This window comes from Astyanax mexicanus, chromosome 2 (assembly GCF_023375975.1).
Source record: "Astyanax mexicanus isolate ESR-SI-001 chromosome 2, AstMex3_surface, whole genome shotgun sequence".
Taxonomy (NCBI): domain Eukaryota; kingdom Metazoa; phylum Chordata; class Actinopteri; order Characiformes; family Acestrorhamphidae; genus Astyanax; species Astyanax mexicanus.
Window position 1 is genome coordinate 23,113,264 of NC_064409.1, and position 22,069 is coordinate 23,135,332.

The following is a 22,069-nucleotide window of genomic DNA, read 5'->3' on the forward strand; positions in this document are numbered from 1 at the left end:
CCTTCTAAAGACTACATACGCTAAGCTTTAAATAATGGATATTTACTGTTCAAATTCAAATTCAAAAGTATCAGTGTTATACTGGCAACGTTTCTAGAGTTCAACTCTTTTATTCAATCATTTTCATTAATATTTTGATGATAAGAGAAAATATGAGGGAAATGGTTATTGGATTGTATGAATATTTTACAGGACGATAAGAAAAATATAAAAGCCTAATAAAATCTTAATATTAATGCATAATTTTGGATAAAATATGAAGGTGAAAAACTCTGATTGTGCCTGAGGCTTAACTAATCATCTAGATGATCAATCACATGATCAAATGATCAAATATAAGGCTTTTTTGTTAAAGTATATAAAAATATGATCCAAAAGGCAGAGATTTCACCATATATATATATATATATATATATATACAGTTAGGCCCAAAAATATTGTGACACAATCTTCATGATTTGGGCTCTACCAAATACCACCACACTGGATTTACAATGTACATTAAAGTATAGACTTTTAGGTTTAATTTAGAGAGATGAATAAAAATATCATATGAATCATTTATGAATTACAGCCATTTTTCTACAAAGCCTCAGTTTTGTCTTAAGCGAGTGAAATGCTGCTCCATTAGGTTGAGATCTGTTTATTGACTCATTCACTGCAGAATATTCCACTTTCTTACCTTATAAAAGTGCTGGCTTGTTTTTGCAGAATTTGGTTGAATCTGAGCAGAACGTAAATCCCTGTACACTTCTGAATTTTGCTTTTGTTTTCTGTCACATCTTCAATAAACACTAGTGACCCAGTGCCACTGGAAGCTATGCATGCCCATACACCAAGTCTAATCTGTCCTTTTTAATTGTGATTTGCAACTTGTGGTGGACCCTCTGTATTTGCCCTCATGAAGTCTTCTCTTTATGATAGACTGAGATACTCATACACCTTCTTCCTGGAGAATGTTTTCACATGGATGGATGATGTGAGGGGCTTTTTTTTTTCACCTTGGAAATTTTTCTGTAATCATCCCCCACTGTGGTCTTCTGTGGATGGATGTCCAGTGCTTTTTAAGTTCCTGAGTTCACCACTGCACTCTTTTTTACCAGAATGCACCAAACTGTTGAATTGGCCATTCTTAACATTTCCACTATCTATCTGATGTATTTCTTCTGGTGTTTTTTTTTTCAGTTTAATGATGATCTGAGTCTTATCTATTGAGAGCATCTTTGACTACATGTTATAGGTTCACAGCAAAAGCTTCCAAATGCAAATGCCACACCTGGAATCAGCTCCAGACCTTTTACCTGCTTAACTGATGATGTATTAACAAGGCAATACCCCATGAAACCCCTGAAGCAATTAACTTTGTAGATAAATGGTTGCAATTCCTAAATGCTTCATGAGATGGGATGTGTTTGTTTTTGAATGAAACCTAAAATCTAAACTTCAATTGCATCCCATTTCAAAGTATTTTAAATCCAGTTTGGTGGAAACTGTAAAGATCACTGTCCAAATGTGCTTGGGCCTGTCTGTAGAATACTTCAAGTCCTTGAACAATGGTTGAGGAACCAAGTGGTCCAATGGTCTAAAGTGCTGCCTCTGTGATTGGGAGACAGCTGGTTCGAATCCTGGTCATGTAGCTTGCCTTCAACTGCTCTTCCCCAATCAGCACAAGGCATCTGTGAGCTGATGTATCAGATCTGAGTCGCTGCGCTTTCCTCCAAACGTGTCTTCAGCCTTGTTATGTTGAGACATCACCAGTGATGAAGATATACAGCTGACTAGCAGCTGAATGGGTGGAACAATTGGTCTAGCTAAATTAGGAGAAATATAGGATAAACTAGAAATAAAATGCTAAGAAAAAAGTACTTAAACATTGGTTAACTTTTTTTTACTGTAGAGCAACAGGCTTTCTTAAAGTTAAGTGAATATTCTTGTACTACAGCGTATTAGCAGTAGCTTTTCTTGACTGCACTGTTGCTTTTCATTTAAATACTGTATATAAGATAGACCTAAAGCCCTTGACCTGGAGCTTCTATCTATAACACTCATATTCCAGCATGTTGATGAATCCCGCAGCAGCACAGGCCATGACAGGCCATCATCTAATGAATACCGATACGCACCATATTCGTTAGCTATTCACCAAATCCAATTTGCTAGAATAATCTTCCAGCGCTTAGCGACACAAAGCCTTTTGTCAAGCCTACGACCCGTAGCTAGGCCGGCCTACACCTCCTGTAATTATTTCTGCACGCCTGTGTGGCGGCTTCCGGAAAAAAATCTGAAAACATCCCTCAGAAAATGAATTTTAAAGTAGACCGGCTGCACTCTCCGTCTGCCAGGAAGGATCCGCCGCTGCCATTTTCCACATTAGACGAGCCGTGAGTCATCGGCAGATCAGACGGCCCGCCTGGCGTAGCGCCCGCTCCGAGAGGCCTCGGCCCCAGGTGGCTTTCCTGAGTAATACCCCGGCCTGAAACACGATGATCCCACATTAATCACTAATCAGAGTTATCACCACATCCATACACGACCCACTCCATCTCCCAGCTCAGTGCTTCCCACTGACACTCAACCTGCAGTCACTTCTACTCTGAGAAACGTAGAAGTGAACCATGCTAATTGCTAATAAAGGCTAGAGTATGTTTACACAGCGGGTAAAAGTGATCTAAATCAGATTTTTCTGGTCATAATCAGCACAGATGTTTCATTTGGTTCATTTCTGATGTGGCCTACTTCAAAATGTGTAGTTCCATATCCATTTCTCAACAATTTGACTCAGAATTAATGTGATTTTTTTTTTGTCTATGTCAAAAGAAAAGGAAAACATAGACGTGAGCTGAATAGAAAATGAACAACAGCAGTGAGTGAGGGTTTCAGTGTTCAGGGACAGTTAGGTAACAGATATAATTTTTTTTAAGTGAGTCTATGTTTTAATGGTGTTAGAAGGCTTGTGTCGCATCCATTGAGAAGGCCACTGGTGTAGCATCAATGGAAAATTAGTAGGTGTGGTCAAAAAGCATGTTCTTTTTGTTTGTTTGTTTGTTTTGCAGTTGTAATCACTAGAACTCCTTGATAGCTCCTGTGATAAGATTGTGGATGACGAAACTGAAACTTCATGTGAAGCAATGCTTTTTAGTGCATGAGCGTCAGTTCAGGAGCATGAACTGTTCTGTCCATTCTCAAATCTTGATCATATTAAAATGATAGTGTGAACAGTCTAAAATAAACATTAGATTTGGATTCGGGCTACTTTTACGTACTGCATGAATGCAGCCAAAGCTTTCAATGCTAGTCCCAACTAGCATTACCTCTTCTGTTCCTTATAACCATCTTTTCAAGAGAAACATACTATCAATGGTGTTTAGCAAGTTTATCTTGCTTTTGTTGGAGTAACGGTCGCTACTGTCCAGTGCAGACTTTCCTTTAGATTTTGAAGCATAGCTGTGAGGATTTGATTGCGTTTAGCATCAAGAGCATTAGTGAGGTCAGTGCTGGGAGGGTTACCAGAATCGTCATGAGGAGCAACCAAAACAGTCCGAAAAGAGACTAAAATCACTAGGAAAAACTAGTGCAACTCAAAGTAACAGCACTCATCCAGTGAGGGTTTAAATGGGATTCTGTGCTGTTATATGAGCCTCTAGTTGAGTGAAGACAGTTATTTACATTAGTGGGCCCCAGCCTTGTGTGATCAGATAGCTCCGCCTCTTAGCCTCACTGTGTACTGCGCTGTCCAAAACAACGGTTCTGAACAGCCAATAGGATTATTCAGTACCATGGACAGCGCTGTCCTTTCATTTGCTCCAGAGAGTTATTTTACATGTTATTTTATGCATTTCTTCTACATGAACTACACAAGCTGTGTGTGTGTGTGTGTACACATATATTTTTACATATATTTTCTGGCTCTCTTAATATTTTCTTAATATTTTACTGTAAAATCACAAAATATAGCTATATCTATTTGCTATACCCTTTGATGCGCAACATGGGTCAAAAGTGACCCGGCTGAGTTTTAATTTTCTATATCTTTGCAATAAAATAATTTAATCATTCAGTATTCAAGATATTCCTCAATTTACTTGTGTTTAATCATAGAACATCCTTATCTTATTTTACCTTTCTTACTTTTTCTAAAGTTATGTAAAAACTATTGAAAGCAATACTGAGTTAGCTGTGTGACGGGACTTGTGTTGTGCTGTGCTGAGCTGTGCTGAGCTGTGCAATATGGGTTATGTCTGACCTGTGTGTAAAACTGATGTAGAAATAAAAAAGGTTCTTCATACAGTAATAAAGGAAAATAAAATAAAAAAGATTTGTGGTAAAGAAACCCTCAGCCATTGTCACGTCTGGTGCTGTTAGCTCCTCTGTCCCTTCCACGCCAAGCTCTAACGGAGGTTCTCAGGTTAACAACTACACTACCCAGAATGCACCACCTGCTGACATCACGCAGTCACCTGATCACGTGACACCTCACCTGCTTCCACCAGGAAGTCCCGAATACTGATTACTGGCACTATAAAGGTGCACGCCAAACAGACTACCACGCCGCGTATTGTAGGTTATCCTCGTACAAAGCGTTACTTATCTCTTGTCTCAGTTTACTTTGTGTATGACCTTGCTTTTTGTTTCCTCGACACCGATTCTTGCCTCTGCCTTTGATATTGTATTGTTTGTGTATGACCTGGACTGTGCTTTCACCACCGCCTTTTGGATTATCTCTGATACTGGATTGCTTATGTATGAACTCTGGACTGTCTCTCGTTTATGGTATGGTTTTGTCTTCATTGCTCTGTCTACTGGTGATCACCCCTATTTCTGTATCGACCCTGATTACATCTGTTTATTATTATAATAAACATACTTTGTTTTTATCAGTATTTACGCTTGTCTGCTATTCTGTTCTGACCATGACAGCCATACATAAATTACCATAAAAAAATAAATAAATGCGGGTCAGTTTTGACTCTTGGTGCACGTTTGAGGGGTAGTGATACAAAAAGGTATTTTATTCAAAAAGTAAGAAAAGAAAAGAAATAAATAAATAAGGATGTACTATGATTAAAAACAAGTTTATTGAGGAATGCCTTAAATTGACTGAAATAATTTATTGCTAAGATATATCATAGAAACAATCAGCCATTCATTTTTTTTGTAGTAGTAGTAATAAACTGAATTTTACAGTGATATATCAGTACTTAAGGATACAATTGAAGAATATATATATATATATATATATATATATATATATATATTTTTTATCAAAGACCACTGAACAATCACACAACACTTTTTGATAAACAATGTTTTCTTGTTATTGTAATTAGATTTCCCATATCTCACAAACTTTAAAGGGAAAATGCTATATATGTTTTCCAACTTTTCCATTTTTTTCTTCCTCTTTTTAAGTGTAGTGTAATATAGGGAAGATAGATTTATTACCCGCGATGCTACACCAACCCCAACCAACAGCCTGCAGTCATTGCCAGTCAATACAAGTCACTGCATCCACACTCAGTTCACATTTAGCGCTAATCAGAGTTAGCATCTTGTCTTTTATACAACCGATTCACTCTCTACTTCCAGTTCCGTGCCCCGAAGGCCAGGCGTCAGTCACTCCCACTCTTCTTTTTCCTCCTTCAGTAGAAACTTCTCTCTTTTTGCTGTGTTCGTCGGCGGGTCCAGGGCGTGGTATCCCATTTACTGTGGGTAAGGGAAGTCTCCATGCTTGACTGATCCGGCGGAGTGAATGTTTTCAGAGCAAGAGACTCTGACAGTGTGCTTTGATTCCTGCCCCTGCTTCACCCTCGCCAATCCCACGGGTCCTCTGGAACTGCCATTTTCTGCCGGAGACACGGAACGCCAGCCGTTCTTCCTCAATTTCAGACAGAAAAAAAAAACCCTCCGACATCAAATTGCACCTCTCACAGGACGGCGGTGGACGGAAATGAGTCAGAGGTTTTGAAAAGGATTCTGAAAGCTTTTCGCAGTGTTGTATTAACGTGAAATTAAAGTTCTGCTTCGGAAAATTCAGATTAAATTTGCGTATTTTATGAAATGCTAGAGTGCTATTTGATGAAGTTAAATAATAATCAAATCTACAAAAAAAAAGATGACCTTCTTGTCCAGCATACTGAATACCTTGTCGCTTTAAGTTAGGGCAAATGATTGGCAGATGATCTCTAAAAATCCCTGTCTTTCACCAGTAGAACTTTGAATTTGGAAATAATTGAGTTCACCAGTGACGGTCACAGAATAAGACGGAAAACTCTCCAAGAACTTGAGAAAGAACTATTAAGGGACCAAAACTTAACCAAAGCATAACACTCTTAAGAGCTCCAAGAGGAAATCGCAGAACTTACAACAAAGACAATATTAAGATATTAAGAGGAATTGAAGGTATCAAGAGGAACTAAGGTTACTAAGAGTTCTAAGAGTTTAACAAAAAAAAAAAAAGAGAGGTTACTGATGAAATGAAAAATGTTCCAAAGAGAATGAAGACAAACACCTAAAAGGAACCAATATACTGCAGAAGAGCCTTCCGAGAACTGGACTGAGAACAGCTCAGAATAAACAAGATTTAAAGAGGTAACCTATGTGCATCAAGGAGAAAAAATGAGAGGTACCAACAAGTCTCGCTAGAAGCACAAAGAAGAACCATAGAAAATGTCCAAGACAGCTTGAGGAGGAGCCACAAATTCTAGAGATACAGTATACTTGATGTTTGACCATGTGCCCACGTAGATGACCGGCTGTGCTGTGAAAGTAACTGTTCACATAGTTGCCTGTGTGCTATATGTCTCACTGGAAGCTTCAACTAGAGGGAAGCACAGGCTTCTAATGACTGCTGGACCAAACACCCAATTGGTTCTTTCCATATCGACTTTGTAGGACGTCTGGTATTCTCTGGGTTTTGTGCCACGACTGTGGCAGCTAGTTTTGTCTTTGGAACTTGTGGGCCGGGCCTGGCAATGGCTCTATCATTTGCAACCAAAGTTTGTGTCTGTTTATAGCCTCCATTATAGCCATCAGAACCACAGCTAAACTCTCTGCTATGCTGCATAATAAACCTCTTTAGGAGGCTGCCAATTGGCTTATTAAAACGTTGGCTGACGTCAAAAACGTTGATGCGATTGTCTTCATTCTAAAATGATTGACATATTCACCGTCCTGTGCTTACGCCCACTGGTTCTCTGACCTGCACTATTAAAATTCCAACATCTGATGTTCTGTAACAAACTTCTTTTTAGAAAAAGGGTCAGTCACATTTTTTGAAGGAACTCTAACCGGGTGAGTAGTCAAAGTTCATCAGTCAAGGGTAGTCAAGGGTTGATTCACAGGGATTTAGTAGCAGTAGGCCAATCCAAAGCCATGCCGGATGAGCCATGACCATCATTGTCCTTAGCACCCATGGAAGTCCAAGACCCTCCATTTAACTGTTTATTGTCCATTCAAATCCCAGAACAACAGAGCAGTGCACACAAAAAAGTCCTTCTACAAATAGAAAAACCTGATTAATAACATATCAAATCCATTTTCGAAAACCATTCAGTTCATCTGTACAATGCATTAATTCTGATTTACTTACACTGGGGCTTAAAACACTCAGAATTCCTAAGATAACGACTTAAAATGCTCAAACAGCATATCAGAAACAAGCAAACTGTTTGTAACACCTGTACCTGTAACAATGGCCACTTCTTCTACCAAAAGGTGATCACCAGAGTTTGGGCTCAGGGTAGCCCCCTGATGTTGAGAGAATGTCATTACAACAAAAAATCAAGTCAAAATTGATGTGACCATGGGATATGGTTACAGTTCAAACAATGCAACTGCCTAAAGTGGCTTAAAAAACTGACTCATCAATATTTTTCAGTGTTTTCTCATATCACCAAGAATATTTTGCTATCGGAAAATTATTTTTAAATATTTCAATATTTCAGAGCTACAGGGGTTGGACAATGAAACACCTGGTTTTAGACCACAGTAATTTATTGTCCTGACGGACAGTTCCGGTGGAAACAGGAGAGTTGAGGTGCACATTGAATTCTGACGTGATTTGGGCAGCCGTAGTTTTATGTTTTTTGGATACAATCCGGGTTAGCACCCGAACATCCCTTTCAGACAGCTTCCTCTTACAGCGTCCACAGTTGATCCTGTTGGATGTGGTTCGTCCTTCTTGGTACAATGCTGACATTACCCTAGATATCGTGGCTCTTAATGCATCACAAAGACTTGCTGTTTTGGTCACAGATGTGCCAGCATGACGTGCACCAACAATTTGTTCTTTTTCGAACTCTGGTATGTCACCCATAATGCTGTGTGCATTGCAATATTTGGAGCAAAACTGTGCTCTTACCTCTTACTTGTGCAATATGCAATTATTGAAGATTGGCCACCAGGCTGCTCCAATTTAGCCATGAAACCTCCCACACTAAAATGACAGGGTATCGTCCACCCATTCTCAGCCTCAAACCCTGAACGATTCACAGCTTTTACCCTGAAACAACACATCATGGGCGGAGCTTTGATAGGCAAGCTATGCAATTAGTCAAAAGGAAACCACATGTTAGAACCACTTGTGTCCAGACACCCCCCTTTACTTTTAAAAGGAAGGATGGACACTGAGGATGAGTCACTATAGATGACACGCCATGCTTTAGAGACAGCAGCTGCCGGGTGATAACAGTATTTGTCCAGCTCCCCCTTCACCCTGAGTGCTGTACTATTTATGTCTGAAACTGATAGTCGGTATGAGCCAGGCATCACAGACCGGACACTCGGAGCATCTTTCAGCCCCTAGCTGAGATGATTAGGAGCGGCTCGGTGCTCCACAGGTCGCAGTCTGGTCAGGTTCTCAGTCTGTGGAGGCGAGCCCTGGGCTGAGCTGTCGGTCTCTAAGCCAGTTAGTGGAAACTGCAGCCTGGTCTCGGCCCGAGGACTGGGAAATCTCTGTAGGTCTTTGTTAGAGTTCTTGAAAGTGGTGAGAACAAAGTGTTTCCTTGTTGATGTTTAGTGGAGAGATGTTTAGAAGACCACAGAAAAGTTCAGAGTTGCTTTATTTTCTAGCCAAGTTAGAAGTTTAATGTTTATATCCTGTTTATATGATTGGACTCCATCAATCACTAGTGAATCACCATCACTAGGAGAGCCAGGACTAGTGTATGCCTTTTTTCTGATACATGGGAACTCTGACTCCGCCTCTTTTCCAACTGCCACCAATGCAGCATCGCTAGGCAACCAGCAAAGCACTCGGAGGAAACATCATCCAACAGATGCTTGTGCCATCCAGCATCACAATAGAAGTAACCTGGGGAGGGCAGTTTTGTCGATTGGTTGTTGATAAGTCCATCCAAACCTACTCTATATGGCAAAAGTATTAGGACACTAATCATCTAAACATCAAGGCATTAATATGGAGCTTAGTCCTGCTTTGTAGCTTCAGTATTTAAACAAAAGCATAGGGACGCCTACATGTTGCACATACAGGTTTTTTTTTAAGCCATCCCATTCCAAAGCCATTGTCATTTTGAACAAAAGTTTTGGGACACTTTTTCATTATACCTACATAAGCTTTTATGAAGACATTCCATTTTAAACCCATAATCATTAGTTTGGAGTTGGACTCTTTTGCAGATACACTATTTGGACAAAAGTATTAGGACACCAACACCTCACACCTACAGATGCTTTTAGGAAGACATCCCATTCTATTTTAACCAACAGTCTCTAGTATAGAGTTGGTCCCCTTTGCAGCTACACTGTATGAACAAAAGTTTCGGGACACTTTTATATCAAACCTACAGATGCTTTTATAAAGATATCCCATTCTAAACTAAAAGTTTTGGGACACTTTTTAATTACACCTACCCAAGCTTTTATGAAGACATCCCATTCTAAACCCATAGTCATTAGTTTGGAGTTGGTCCCCTTTGTAGCTACACTGTTTGAACAGAAGTATTAGGACACCAACACTTCACATCTACAGATGCTGTTATGAAGCCATTCCATTCTGAACCCATAGTCATTAGTATGAAGTTGGACCCATTTGCAACTACATTGTTTGAACAAATGTATTAGGACAACAACACCTACTCACACCTACTGGAGCTTTAATGCAATCACATTCAAAACCCATAGTCATAGACCACTTTGCAAATACACTATTTGGACAAAAGTATTAGGACAACACTTTACACATAGAGAATTTTTTATGAAGACATCCAATTCTAAACCCATAGTCATTAGTTTGGAGTTGGTCAGAAGTATTAGGACACCAACACTTCACACATACAGATGCTTCTAAACCCATAATCATTAGTGTGTAGTCAGTCCCCCTTTTCAGTTCTAATAGCAGGTGTGATGACAGGAACTAGTATCTTGTCCAATGACTTTTTGCATTGAGTGCGGATGTGGTTTGCAAGGACAGTTCTAGCCAGACACTGCTGGTCACGATCATTACCACCCTGAATAAAACACTTGTGTTTCAATGCTTTTATTTATATTAGTATAAATCTGCGCAATTATTATGCAAATAAATATTAAAAAATCCCAGGGTTTGTAAATCTCACATTTAATAAGGGCCCGTAAGTCCCCAGTAGAGTTCATCTCAGGTAAGAAAAAGGGGAACAGGTCATTATTCCAACATCTCTGAGGACTTGGCTGGCTGGCAGAGCAGTGAAGCGCTTGGATGCAAATGATGAAGGATTGTCCCACATACAAATCCTGGCCTTTTTGAATGCTGCTGACCTCTTGCTGTACCACTGCTTGAGGAAGAGTACTGTATCTTCTAGGACCTGTCACTAGGTGAAGGTGTCCATCTCCAACCCCGAAGATTTTAAATATACCACCAATCAAAAAGTTTTAGAAAAAAGTTTTTTTTGTTTTTTTTTTACCATGTAGGGCATTTTCACATCTAAAAATCTGACCCAATCACTTCATGTGTGTTTGTTACATTGTATTCTGTACATGTAGTCTGGTTAGTTTCGGTTTTAAACTGCAGTTTAGTTACTGAGAGCGCTAAAAAAATACTTTACCACATCCTGTCATCATCGTCTATGTGGGCGGAGTCTCACTATACTCCACACTTATTGGTTTGTGGAATGTTGTCGATTCAGTGAGTTGCCTCCCTGCCAGCATCCAGGTGTAATGGGTGTAACAGATTCCCCTCAGATTCCTTTTAATTCAGTTTATATATGAGTTAATCTACAGTAACAGTAGATACAGGAATCACCAGCTTAATCTGTTGTACTTCTATTGTTTAATATGTAATATGATAGCCTAATTTAACTTCCTGTAATTGTTCTAAGTCAGCAATGAATAGAACCTAAAGCAGCTGAATGCCTTCATTAGACAGGAGTTTTTTTTTTTTCACAAATACATCCCTGAAAAACACTGTAGAGACCACTTAAAAATGATGAGTTTCTTTGATTTTACCTAATTGAAAACCTCTAGAATATAATCAAGAGGAAGATGGATGATCACAAAGCCATCAAACCAAACTGAACTGTTTGAATTTTTACACCAGGAGTGGCAAAAGGTTATCCAAAAGCAGTGTGTAAGACTGGTGGAGGAGAACATGCCAAGATGCATGAAAACTGTGATTAAAAACAGGGTTATTCGACCAAATACTGATTTTTGAACTCTTAAAACTTTATGAATATGAACTTGTTTTCTTTGCATTATTTAAGGTCTGAAAACTCTGCATCTTTTTTTGGTATTTCAGCTATTTCTCATTTTCTGCAAAGAAATGCTCTAAATTTGGGAGAAATACTGTCTGTAGTTTATAGAACAAAACAACAATGTTCATTTTAATCAAACATTTACCTATAAATAGCAAAATCAGAGAAACAGATTCAGAAACTGAAGTGGTTTCTTATTTTTTTCCAGAGCTGTATATATAGCTTTACTTTAAAACCAAACTTGACTGCTTTTTAAATGGTGAGGTTTTAAATGGTCAAAAGGTTGGTTTTATTATTTTTTTTTCATTTTTGCTAAATTGTGACTTTAATGTGCCTCTGATGAAGTAATACTTCTTAAAATATTCAAAATTTGATGTACCACTTTTCACTTCAGTTTGATTACTTTTTTAGAAGTTTTAGAAGTCAGACCGTGCCAGAGATCAGACTTTGTCATTTTATTTTAGAGCTCTCCGACCTTCTGCAAGGAGAGGTGAGAATCCCTTTATCCGTTTCTATCTCTGTTGATCATCCGAGGAGAATCACCCCGGGGCCTGGATTCACAGAACTGACTCAGGAAAGAAATTCATTTTAGAAGTTAAAATAAACCTTGTTTTGTGTTTTTTCTTCCTTTTTTTCAAAAAGGGTTTATCTACTGAATTATTACTGGATTATTTCTGTGAGGATTTGAACAAGAGCATTAGTGAGGTCAGGATGTTGGATGGTAACCATCTCCCACCTCATTCCCCACTTTAACTTCCCAACTTATCCCAAACAAAAGTATTGGATGGAGCTCCATCTTTCCAGGGAACACAGTTCCACTGCTTCACAGCTCAATACTGTGGGATTTATACTAGGGTTGGGACAAAATATCAAAATTGTGATATATATATATATATATCGCTTCATTTTCATTTGCCATCAAACATGGATATTTATATTGAAACATAGGTGCTGTAAACTCTCTAAGACTCGCCCCCCTTAGTTACTCATTGTGGCATTAATCAAATAAATTGATAAATTGGTCTTTAACCTGCAGTGAAGAATATTGGTTGATAAATTCTGTGAAGTGATAAGTGCTTTGTGTGGCAGAAAAGTTACACTGCTCATCATCGTGAACACACCACTCCCAAAGTGAAACATGGTAATGGAGAAAATGTGAAAAATGTCCAGGTCACTAGACTTACATTACATTACATTTGGTAGACGCTTTTGTCCAAAGCGACTTACAATAGTAAAGTACAAAAGTAATAGAAGTTAAAGGTAAAAACATCTTTAGATAGGGCTTAAAAGAGGTCAAAGGAAAATAATAGAATAGAGGAGTGAAGGAGGGGAAGAAGGAAATGAGGTTAGAAGTAGTTAGTTAGATCGAGGTGTTAGGAGAGTAAGTGCTCTTTGAAGAGCTCTGTCTTCAGGAGTTTATTAAAGATAGCGAGAGATTCTCCTGATCTGGTAGTGGAAGCTAGTTTGTTTCACCATTGGGGAACTCTGTATGAGAACAGTCTGGATTACTTTGTGTGAATGTTTGTTTGGTAAAGCGAGGAGACGTTCATTGGAGGAGCGCAGCGGCCGGGAGGTAGCGTAAGCCTTCAGGAGTGATCAGTGCAGGTAGGAAGGAGCTGTTCTGTCATCTCCTTGTAGGCGATTTTAAGAGCTTTGAATTTGATGCGAGCAGCAACTGGTAGCCAATGGAGCTCAGTGAGCAGTGGGGGACATGTGCCCGTTTTGGCTGGTTGAAGATCAGACGTGCTGCTGCATTCTGGATCATTTGGAGTGGTTTTACTACACAGGCTGGGAGGCCAGTTAGCAGGGCATTGCAGTAGTCGAGTCGTGAGATGACCACTGCTTGTACCAGGAGTTGGGTGGCCTGTTGCGTCAGAAACGATAAATTTTTTCTGATGTTATAAAGCGCAAAGCGGCAGGATTGAGGCCACATGGTGCGTGAAGGAGAACTGGTCATCAGCCAGAACACCCAGGTTCCTAGCAACCTTTGTTGGTGAGAGAGAGGAGGAACCTTTCTCGAACTAGATTTAGCTCTTAATTTAGAAATTTTAATAGCCCTGTTCTAGTGGATGGCTAATGCAATCTGTTCCTCAAATTTGTATTTAACAGTGAAACCAAGGTGTATCCACCAGGGAGGGGTTTCTCAGCTATATCAGCTTTTATATTGGTAGGAAGACTGAAATCAATAAGACAGTCGTCTTCATTTTTTTATTTATTTGTTTTTTGTCTAAACAAGCCTCCGCCCGCCATCTATCACATCAAAGATGTCTTTTTCATGATGAGATTGGGCAGCGTGCCAGAGCCTTCGCCACATTACAAGAGTCTTTTGATTAAACAAACAAATCATTATTGACATGAAAGCTGAAAGTAATATCAGCGGAGGAGGAAGAGACGGGCTGTTGTTCTCCGTTATTCTCGTATTGTCAGATGTTGCGAGTTTCTTTGTCATCATTGTCGTTGGTATCGCTGCTGTGTAATCTCTCAATTTAGCATCTCTGATCTAAGATCAAGTATCCTCTCTCTTCCTGAATGCAGAATATGTACGCACATTTCAGTTTAACGCACTTTGGAGTCTTAATTCACGTGAGGATTCAGATGAATGACGTCTTCGCTAATCTCCACGACAATAGCAATTATCGCTAACATGCTCAAAAACACGTTAGCACATTAGCTAGTCTCAGAAGGCGTCTTCTGTACTTTTAACAAATTTATAAAAGCTCTATTTCAACTTTAATCCTCCTGGGATTTAGGTCTTGATTGCTTTGTTGCAGCAGTTTTAGGAGAACATGCACTGCAATATATGCTGACAAAATATTTGTGCACACCTTTCACAACAAATGTATATACTTTAAGATGTATTGCCAATAAAATACCCTTTAATTGAAAAACCCAATTGTGAACTATTTGGCGCCATGCCTAGAACAAGTTGTGGGCTAGAGGGTTATAAACCCCCAGGATCGAGCTGTTGAGAAGTGGAAATGTGTTCTCTGCCATGATGAAGCTCTATCCAATTCATTTGGATAAAGTAAAGTAAGAGCTGGGATAAGGTAGGATGATAAAATAATCACAAACTAGTTTTAAATGCTAAGAAAACTAAGTTAATGCTGTTTTCCAGATCTCTTAATAGTGATGTTAATTGTGTACATTTTACTACCCTGGCAGGATCCACCATTGAAAGAGTTACAGAATATAAATATCTCGGCATATGGCTGGATGAGAAACTCACTTTTAAACCTCACATTAATAAACTAGTCAGTAAATGTAGACAGAAGCTTGGTTATTTATATAGAAATAAAGCTTGTTTCTCCATGCACGCTAGGAAAACAATTGTTGAGGCAACCCTTTTATCTGTTCTAGACTATGGTGATGTCATTTATAAATATGCCTCCGCCAGTTCCCTCAAATTATTGGATCCAGTATATCACTCTGCTCTAAGGTTCATCACTGGAGACCCTTATAGAACTCATCACTGTGATCTGTACAGAAAAGTTGGTTGGCCTCCATTAGCTGCACGAAGGGAAATGCACTGGTTAATTTTAATTTATAAAACACTCTCCGATCATATGCCAGAATACATCACTTCATTGATAAATTTTAATAACAGTAATTATCAGACTCGCTCCAGTGGTTGGATCAGCTGCCAGGTACCGAGAGTTTTTACTGAACTGGGAAAATCTGCTTTTAGCTACAGTGCACCGGCGAGCTGGAACTCACTACAGGAAACACTGGTGTCACTCAATCATTTTAAACTTTTAATATCTAACCACCTTCAGACAGCCTGAACCTGTTTTACTCAATCTTAATTATTTATTTTACTTCATGTTTTAGTTCTCTTATTTTTTTATATATATATATTTATATTCCTTTTATTTATTTTATATAATTTATTTATTTATATATTTATTTATTTTACTTATTTTATTATTTTTGTTTTTGTATTTACTTTCTTATAATTATTTTTATTTTAATATTTATTATTTTTTTTTAATTATGTTTTATCAGTAATACTGTTATTATATATTTTTTATTTTTTATTTTTTATTTTTTTATTTTATTCTTATTACTAAATAGTTTTATTTTTTAGTTTCAGTTTTATTCTTCTGTTTCATAAATATTAAATATTTGCTTTTAATTTTGCTTTTTCAATCACTATTGTATTTGCTCGGCTACATTGAAAATGAGGGTCACCCTCAATGTACTTCTGAGTTTAAAATAAAGGTTGATTGATTGATAATGATCATCCAATATCCTGAATAACCTCAGTAACATTTTCTGAAATATAGTAAAAATTATTCTATGAACAATAGAAACCGTTACTCAAAAGCAGCGTAAACTCCTATTAATAGAATTGATTTTGGAAGAAACAAAAGAGGTCGAAAGGATAGTGTTGTTGATACTGAAGAGCAGATCTTCTACTAAATACAGTATATTGGTATATTGGTTATAAAGCAGGATGAAACGTCTCAAAAAGCAACACATCTACAGAATGATCTACAGAAATTTATAAAAGTAATTTCGAAGGCTTTTTGGAACACTGGTGAACCTCCCCAGGAGTGGCTGGCCTACGGAAAAATATTCCAAACGGGTATGGACAACTCATCCAGGAGGCCTCAAAAGAGCACAGAACAAGATCTAAAGAACTGCAGGTGACACTGATCTCAGTTAAGGTCAGTGGTCATGATTTAATAATAGGAAACAGACTGGGTAAAAGTGGTATCCATGGGAGAGTTTCAAAGGAAAAAAGACTGCTGACACTTTTTTTGCTGATAATTTCAGAAAAAGAACTTCATACTGAATGTAAAACATGGTGGTGGTATGGTGTTTTTTGGGCATCTATGTTGCTTTAGCACCTGGACAACTTGCTGTAATTGATGGAAACTATGTTTCTGCTCTCAATCAGAAAATCCTGAAGGAGAATGTCCTTTCATCTTTTTGTGACCTCAAGCTCAGGTGTACTTGGGTTCTGCAACAGGACAATGATCCAAGGCACACAAATAAGTCCACCTCTGAATGACTTGAAAAAAAGAACAAAATGAATGTTTTGGAGTGGCCAAGTCAAAGTCTGATTGTGGCATGATCTGAAACAAGCCACTAATGCTTAACCCTTTAACATGCCTTGTCCATATACAGGCTACCGGTGTAGGTGATACAAAACCATTTTTTCTGCAGTGAAATAACTTATTTACATTCGGAAAATGTGAGGGTTTGAAATGTATAATTCCAGATCACTAACAGAAATCAAGCCAAATTCTGTTTTTTGAAAAAATATGTAAAAACTAGACAAACAAAAGAAGCTAAAGTTTTGGAGGACATGAAGTGTTTGAATTGTATTCAGAAAAATACTGATTTTAAAATGAAATTCAGAAAAGAGACATTTTTTTTATTTTATTCATTATATTTTGACATTAGCAGATTTACTTAAATATTTTTTTTTATATTTTCTACTACAATTACAGTTATGCTTTTTTAGTAATGTTCCTTATCAAACATGAAAGCTTTTTATGGCAGACATTACAGGAGACAAAGCTCCTGGCTCCTTTTTGTTTCACACTACAGTTTATAGACTGAGCACACTAAATAACTATACTGCACCATGTCATCATCCCCTTTGTGGGTGGAGTCTCCCTATACTTCACACTCATTGGTTTGTAAAACCATTTTTTTTTTTCAGTTCAGGTTCGAGTGCAGGTGAATCAAACAGTACAATTAGTGTAACAGATTATCATTGGATTCATTTGATTTCTGCATATAAATAAGGGTTAATCTACAGTTACAGTAGATACAGAATCACCTGTGTAATCTGCTCTACCCACACTGCACTGTAAGCCCGGATAACTTGAATTTACTAAACTAAAAAAGTTGAGTAATGGATAATGAAAACTTAAGTTAGCAAAACTTAGAACATCAAGTTATTACAACTAAAGGGGAAGTTGATTTAACTTTTTTATTCGTGTTATACTGTAAGACCGGATAAGTTGAGTTTACTTAACTTTTTTAAAGCAGCCGGTTTGCTCATTTTTTTAAGTAATGGATAATAAAAACTTGAGTTAGCATAAATTAAAAAAAAAAAAAAAAGTTATTACAACTAAAGGGAAAGTTGATTTATGTGTAAGGTAGCCCCGGGAACAGACAGAAGCCAATGGAAAAGAAGCTGTTAATGGCAACAGACTAAACTCAGTTATAATAAGTTGGTTCAACTCAAAGATCTCAGGTTGAATAGTACAGTATATATGCCCAGAAATGTTCAACTAAATCAAAATAGTTGAGTATTGTTTAGAAATATCCAATTTTTTATGTAAAACAGACTTCAATCATTTGAGTTCGAACAGCGTATGGGTTTACAGTGTGCTAGAGGTCAGATTCTGGCACAACACCACTTTTTTCTTCTTCTTTTCCTGATGTTTAGTGGGTGATGAAAGCTTGCCTCAACGTCCTGTAAGTGATCTGAAGTATCTAGAAAAGCGTTTCACATTAAAAACAACATAGACAGTGGTTCTCAGTTGAACTGTGGTTTGTAGCATCTCTCACACTTGCTATTTTGGTTCGGACCAAACTAAAATGTCTAAAAAAAATTAACTTGATCCAGTGCATTAATTCCATTTTCCAACTGTGTGTGTTGCTGTGTGTTTCAGGCTATGCAGAGGGAAGGGAAGGACATCAACATAAAGGAGGTGATGGACCGCTGGACGCTGCAGATGGGCTACCCTGTAGTCACCATCAGTAAGAACGACAGCTTGGGCAACACTGTCACCATCACCCAGGAGCACTTTGTCTATGACATCGAGGCCAAGCTGCGCGACCCTGACCTTTTCAACAAAAGGTACTGTAGAGAGCGTCAAACCTTAATATTACGTCTCAGGCTTTCAGAAAAGCCACTGACATTTGCTTCGTTTTATTCTCTGTGTGCGGCAGTCAAAACTTTGGCCTGAAGTGGGTTTTCTGAATGTGCGGAGGCGGCTGGACTGCTTGGGTTAACCTTCAGACGTCCCAGTTATTACCAGAGATGACAAAAGGATGCTCTAGTTAGATGTTAATTATCTTCCACTTAAAGCTCATTCACACAGGTGGAGATATTGTGTAGAAAGTACAGGATCTGCAGGTTAAATTCAGACAACATTACTGTCTGGAGGCTATTAAGAGGGGATACTTTATTATGAGGACATTTTGTTGACACCTCCACCTTTAGAGCACCATTTTTTGTTCAGATTTAACTTGGAATAGATTTTGGTTTGTTGTAGTAGAGCTTGGACAACATTTGTGGAGCTAATTTTAGGGTTACAGACAAGTTAGAATAGAACTATTTAGGATGGAATCAAGGTTTTTGGATGACTTAAAAGAAAAAATTTGATTAAAGTTTGAACAAAATGATTTGGGTTAATGCTGAGTGGACAGAATTTGTTTCATTGCAGTCAACTTTGGACAAAATCTATTGGGCTTAATTTGGGTTGCAACAATTTTACATTTGACTTACAGTTACAGTTGAGTTTGTTTAAAGTCTGTTGGGTTTCAGTCATATTTTGAGATAATATGTTGGGATACAGTTGACGTTGGACACATTTGGTTCAGTTACTCTTGACTTTGGTCAAAGTCTGTAGGGTTTCAGTCATATTTGGAGATAATATGTTGGGTTACAGTTGATGTTTGACTAATTTTGTTAAGTTATAATTGACTTTCAACAAAGTCTGTTGTGTTTCAGTCATATTTGGAGATAATATGTTGGGTTACAGTTGACTTTGGACACATTTGGTTGAGTTACACTTGACTTTGGACAAAGTCTGTTGGGTTTCAGTCATATTTGGAGATAATTTGTTGGGTTATAGTTTATGTTGGATTAAAGTTTAGACAAAATGATTTGGGTTAAAGCTGAGTGGACAGAATTTGTTTCGTTGCAGTCAACTTTGAACAAAATCTATTGGGCTAAATTTGGGTTGGAACAATTTTACAGTTGACTTACAGTTACAATTGAGTTTGGACAAAGTCTGTTGGGTTTCAGTCATATTTGGAAATAATATGTTGGGTTACAGTTAATGTTGGATTAAAGTTTACACAAAATGATTTGGGTCAAAGCTGAGTGGACAGAATTTGTTGCATTGCAGGTCGACTTTGGACAAAATATATTTGGCTAAATTTGGTTTGGAACTATTTTATAGTTGTCTTATAGTTACAGTTGAGTTTGTACAAAGTCTGTTGGGTTTCAGTTATATTTGGAGATAATATGTTGGGTTACAGTTGATGTTTGACTAATTTTGTTGAGTTACAGTTGACTTTGGATAAAGTCCATTGTTTTTTAGTCATATTTGGAAATAATTTGCTGAGTTACAGTTGACTTTGGACACATTTGGTTGTGTTAGGCTTGACTTTGGACAAACTGTTTGGTTTCAGTCATATTTTGAGATAATTTGTTGGGTTACAGTTGACTTTGAAGATATTTGGTTGAGTTACACTTGACTTTGGACAAAGTCTGTTGGGTTTCAGTCATATTTGGAGATAATATGTTGGGTTACAGTTTATGTTGGATTAAAGTTTAGACAAAATGATTTGGGTCAAAGCTGAGTGGACAGAATTTGTTTCATTGCAGGTCGACTTTGGACAAAATCTATTTGGCTAAATTTGGTTTGGAACAATTTTATCGTTGACTTACAGTTACAGTTGAGTTTGGACAAAGTCTGTTGGGTTTCAGTCATATTTGGAGATAATTCACTGGGTTACAGTTGACTTTGGACACATTTGGTTGAGTTACACTTGACTTTGGACCAGGTCCGTTGGGTTTCACTCATATCTGGAGATAATTTGTTGGGTTACAGTTGATGTTGGACAAATTTTGTTGTGTTAAACCTGACTTTGGACAGTGTTTGTTGGGGTTCAGTCATATTTAGAGATATGTTTTTGGGCTACAGTTGAAGTTGTACAAATTGTGTTGAGTTACAGTTGATTTTGGACAGAATGTGTTGGGCTTTAGTCATATTTGGAGATAATTTGTTGGTTTACAGTTAATTTTGGACAAATTTGGTTGAGACAGTTGACTTTGGATTAATTTTGTTGAGTTACAGTTGAGGTTACAGGACATATTTGGTTAAGTTACTGTCAAGAGTGGACATAATTTTTTTTGCTACAGTTGAGTTGGGAGGGATTTTGTTGGGCTACAGTCAGGTTTGAACATAAGTGTTTTTTTCTGTTTCAGACAAAATGTATTGAATAACCACTATTATTATATTTGGGTTACGGTCAAATTTACATAATCAAACAATGTCTGCTGATAACTAATATATTCTGGATAAAAATGTGATTATATGATTTAATATGTAATTAAAACATGTAATTACCTTTTTATTACTAGAGGAAAACAGCAATAATAAGTCCAGCCATATAAGGGTTTACAGAATGGGCTGTGCATGAGCTGGCAGAGCACCGAATGGTGCAATCTTATGGCCTTAAGCAAAATTGAATCTGTGATCCGTGCAATTGAGAAAAATTTAGCGCAATAGGACTGTGTTTAATGGCCACGGCTGACCCTTATCTCTGTTTTCAGCCGTTTAAAAGGGGGCGATGTGGCTCTGTGAGAGAGTGCAGTCTGTCAGAGGGCGGACTTTGATCTAAAACCATTTGAAAGAGGGAGAGATAGTCCCGCTGATAAAGAAATGGAGGGGTCAAGAAATAATGAAAAAGGGAAGCACAGACAAATCAGGGAATGAAGTACAAGGAATGGACAGTTATGTAGAGAGAGCCTTAGGAAATGAAATGGCTGAACCCGTAACCTCTGTTCAACCTCAGCAAGAACCTCCATCAGCTGCTCTGATAGTTTGTAGTACAGCTTGAAGTGTGGTTTTCACAATTAAAAAAAAAAATAGAATAAGTCAGTGTGTTGTAACAGGACAAAGGAATTCGTTATAGTCGTGGACTACAGTTTAATAATTTGAAAATGTTTTGAACAAAATGTAACAGGTTGAATGTGATGGATTACAATGGTGACTGGAAAGTATTTGTTGGGGAAGAGTTTATGTTGGACAGTATTTTTTTTATTATATTGGAGTTTGGGCACCATTTGTTGCTGTGGAGTTTAAACAGAATGTGTTGGGTTACAGTTGGGTTTGGCCAGTATTTGTTGTGATACAGTTGAGTTTGAGTTAGTTGGGCAGCAGTAAAGAGTAATCAGAATGATTTGGGTTACAGTTGAGTTTGGCCAGTATTTGTGAGGTAATATCCAAGTTTGGACAGAATTTGTTGTGTTACTGTTGAGTTTAGCCTTTAGAGTTTGTTGGACTACAGTCTAGTTCAGGCTACATTTAAGTTCAGACATCAGTTATTAGGTTACAATCAAATCTTGACAAAATACATTTGTTAACTATCAAGTTGGGCAGTATTTGGTGTTTGGGTAACAGTGGAAATTT

At 37.7% G+C, this 22,069-nt stretch overlaps 1 protein-coding gene across 1 annotated transcript in view; it reads left to right on the forward strand.

Annotated features, from left to right (window-relative positions):
* The window catches only part of LOC103029429 (thyrotropin-releasing hormone-degrading ectoenzyme), a 473,221-nt gene that overhangs the window by 337,437 nt on the left and 113,715 nt on the right, over positions 1-22,069 (forward strand). The window contains exon 10 of the mRNA XM_022671576.2: positions 18,314-18,501. Coding sequence (XP_022527297.2) covers positions 18,314-18,501 — 188 coding nt within the window. The remainder of the gene's footprint in view (positions 1-18,313; positions 18,502-22,069) is intronic.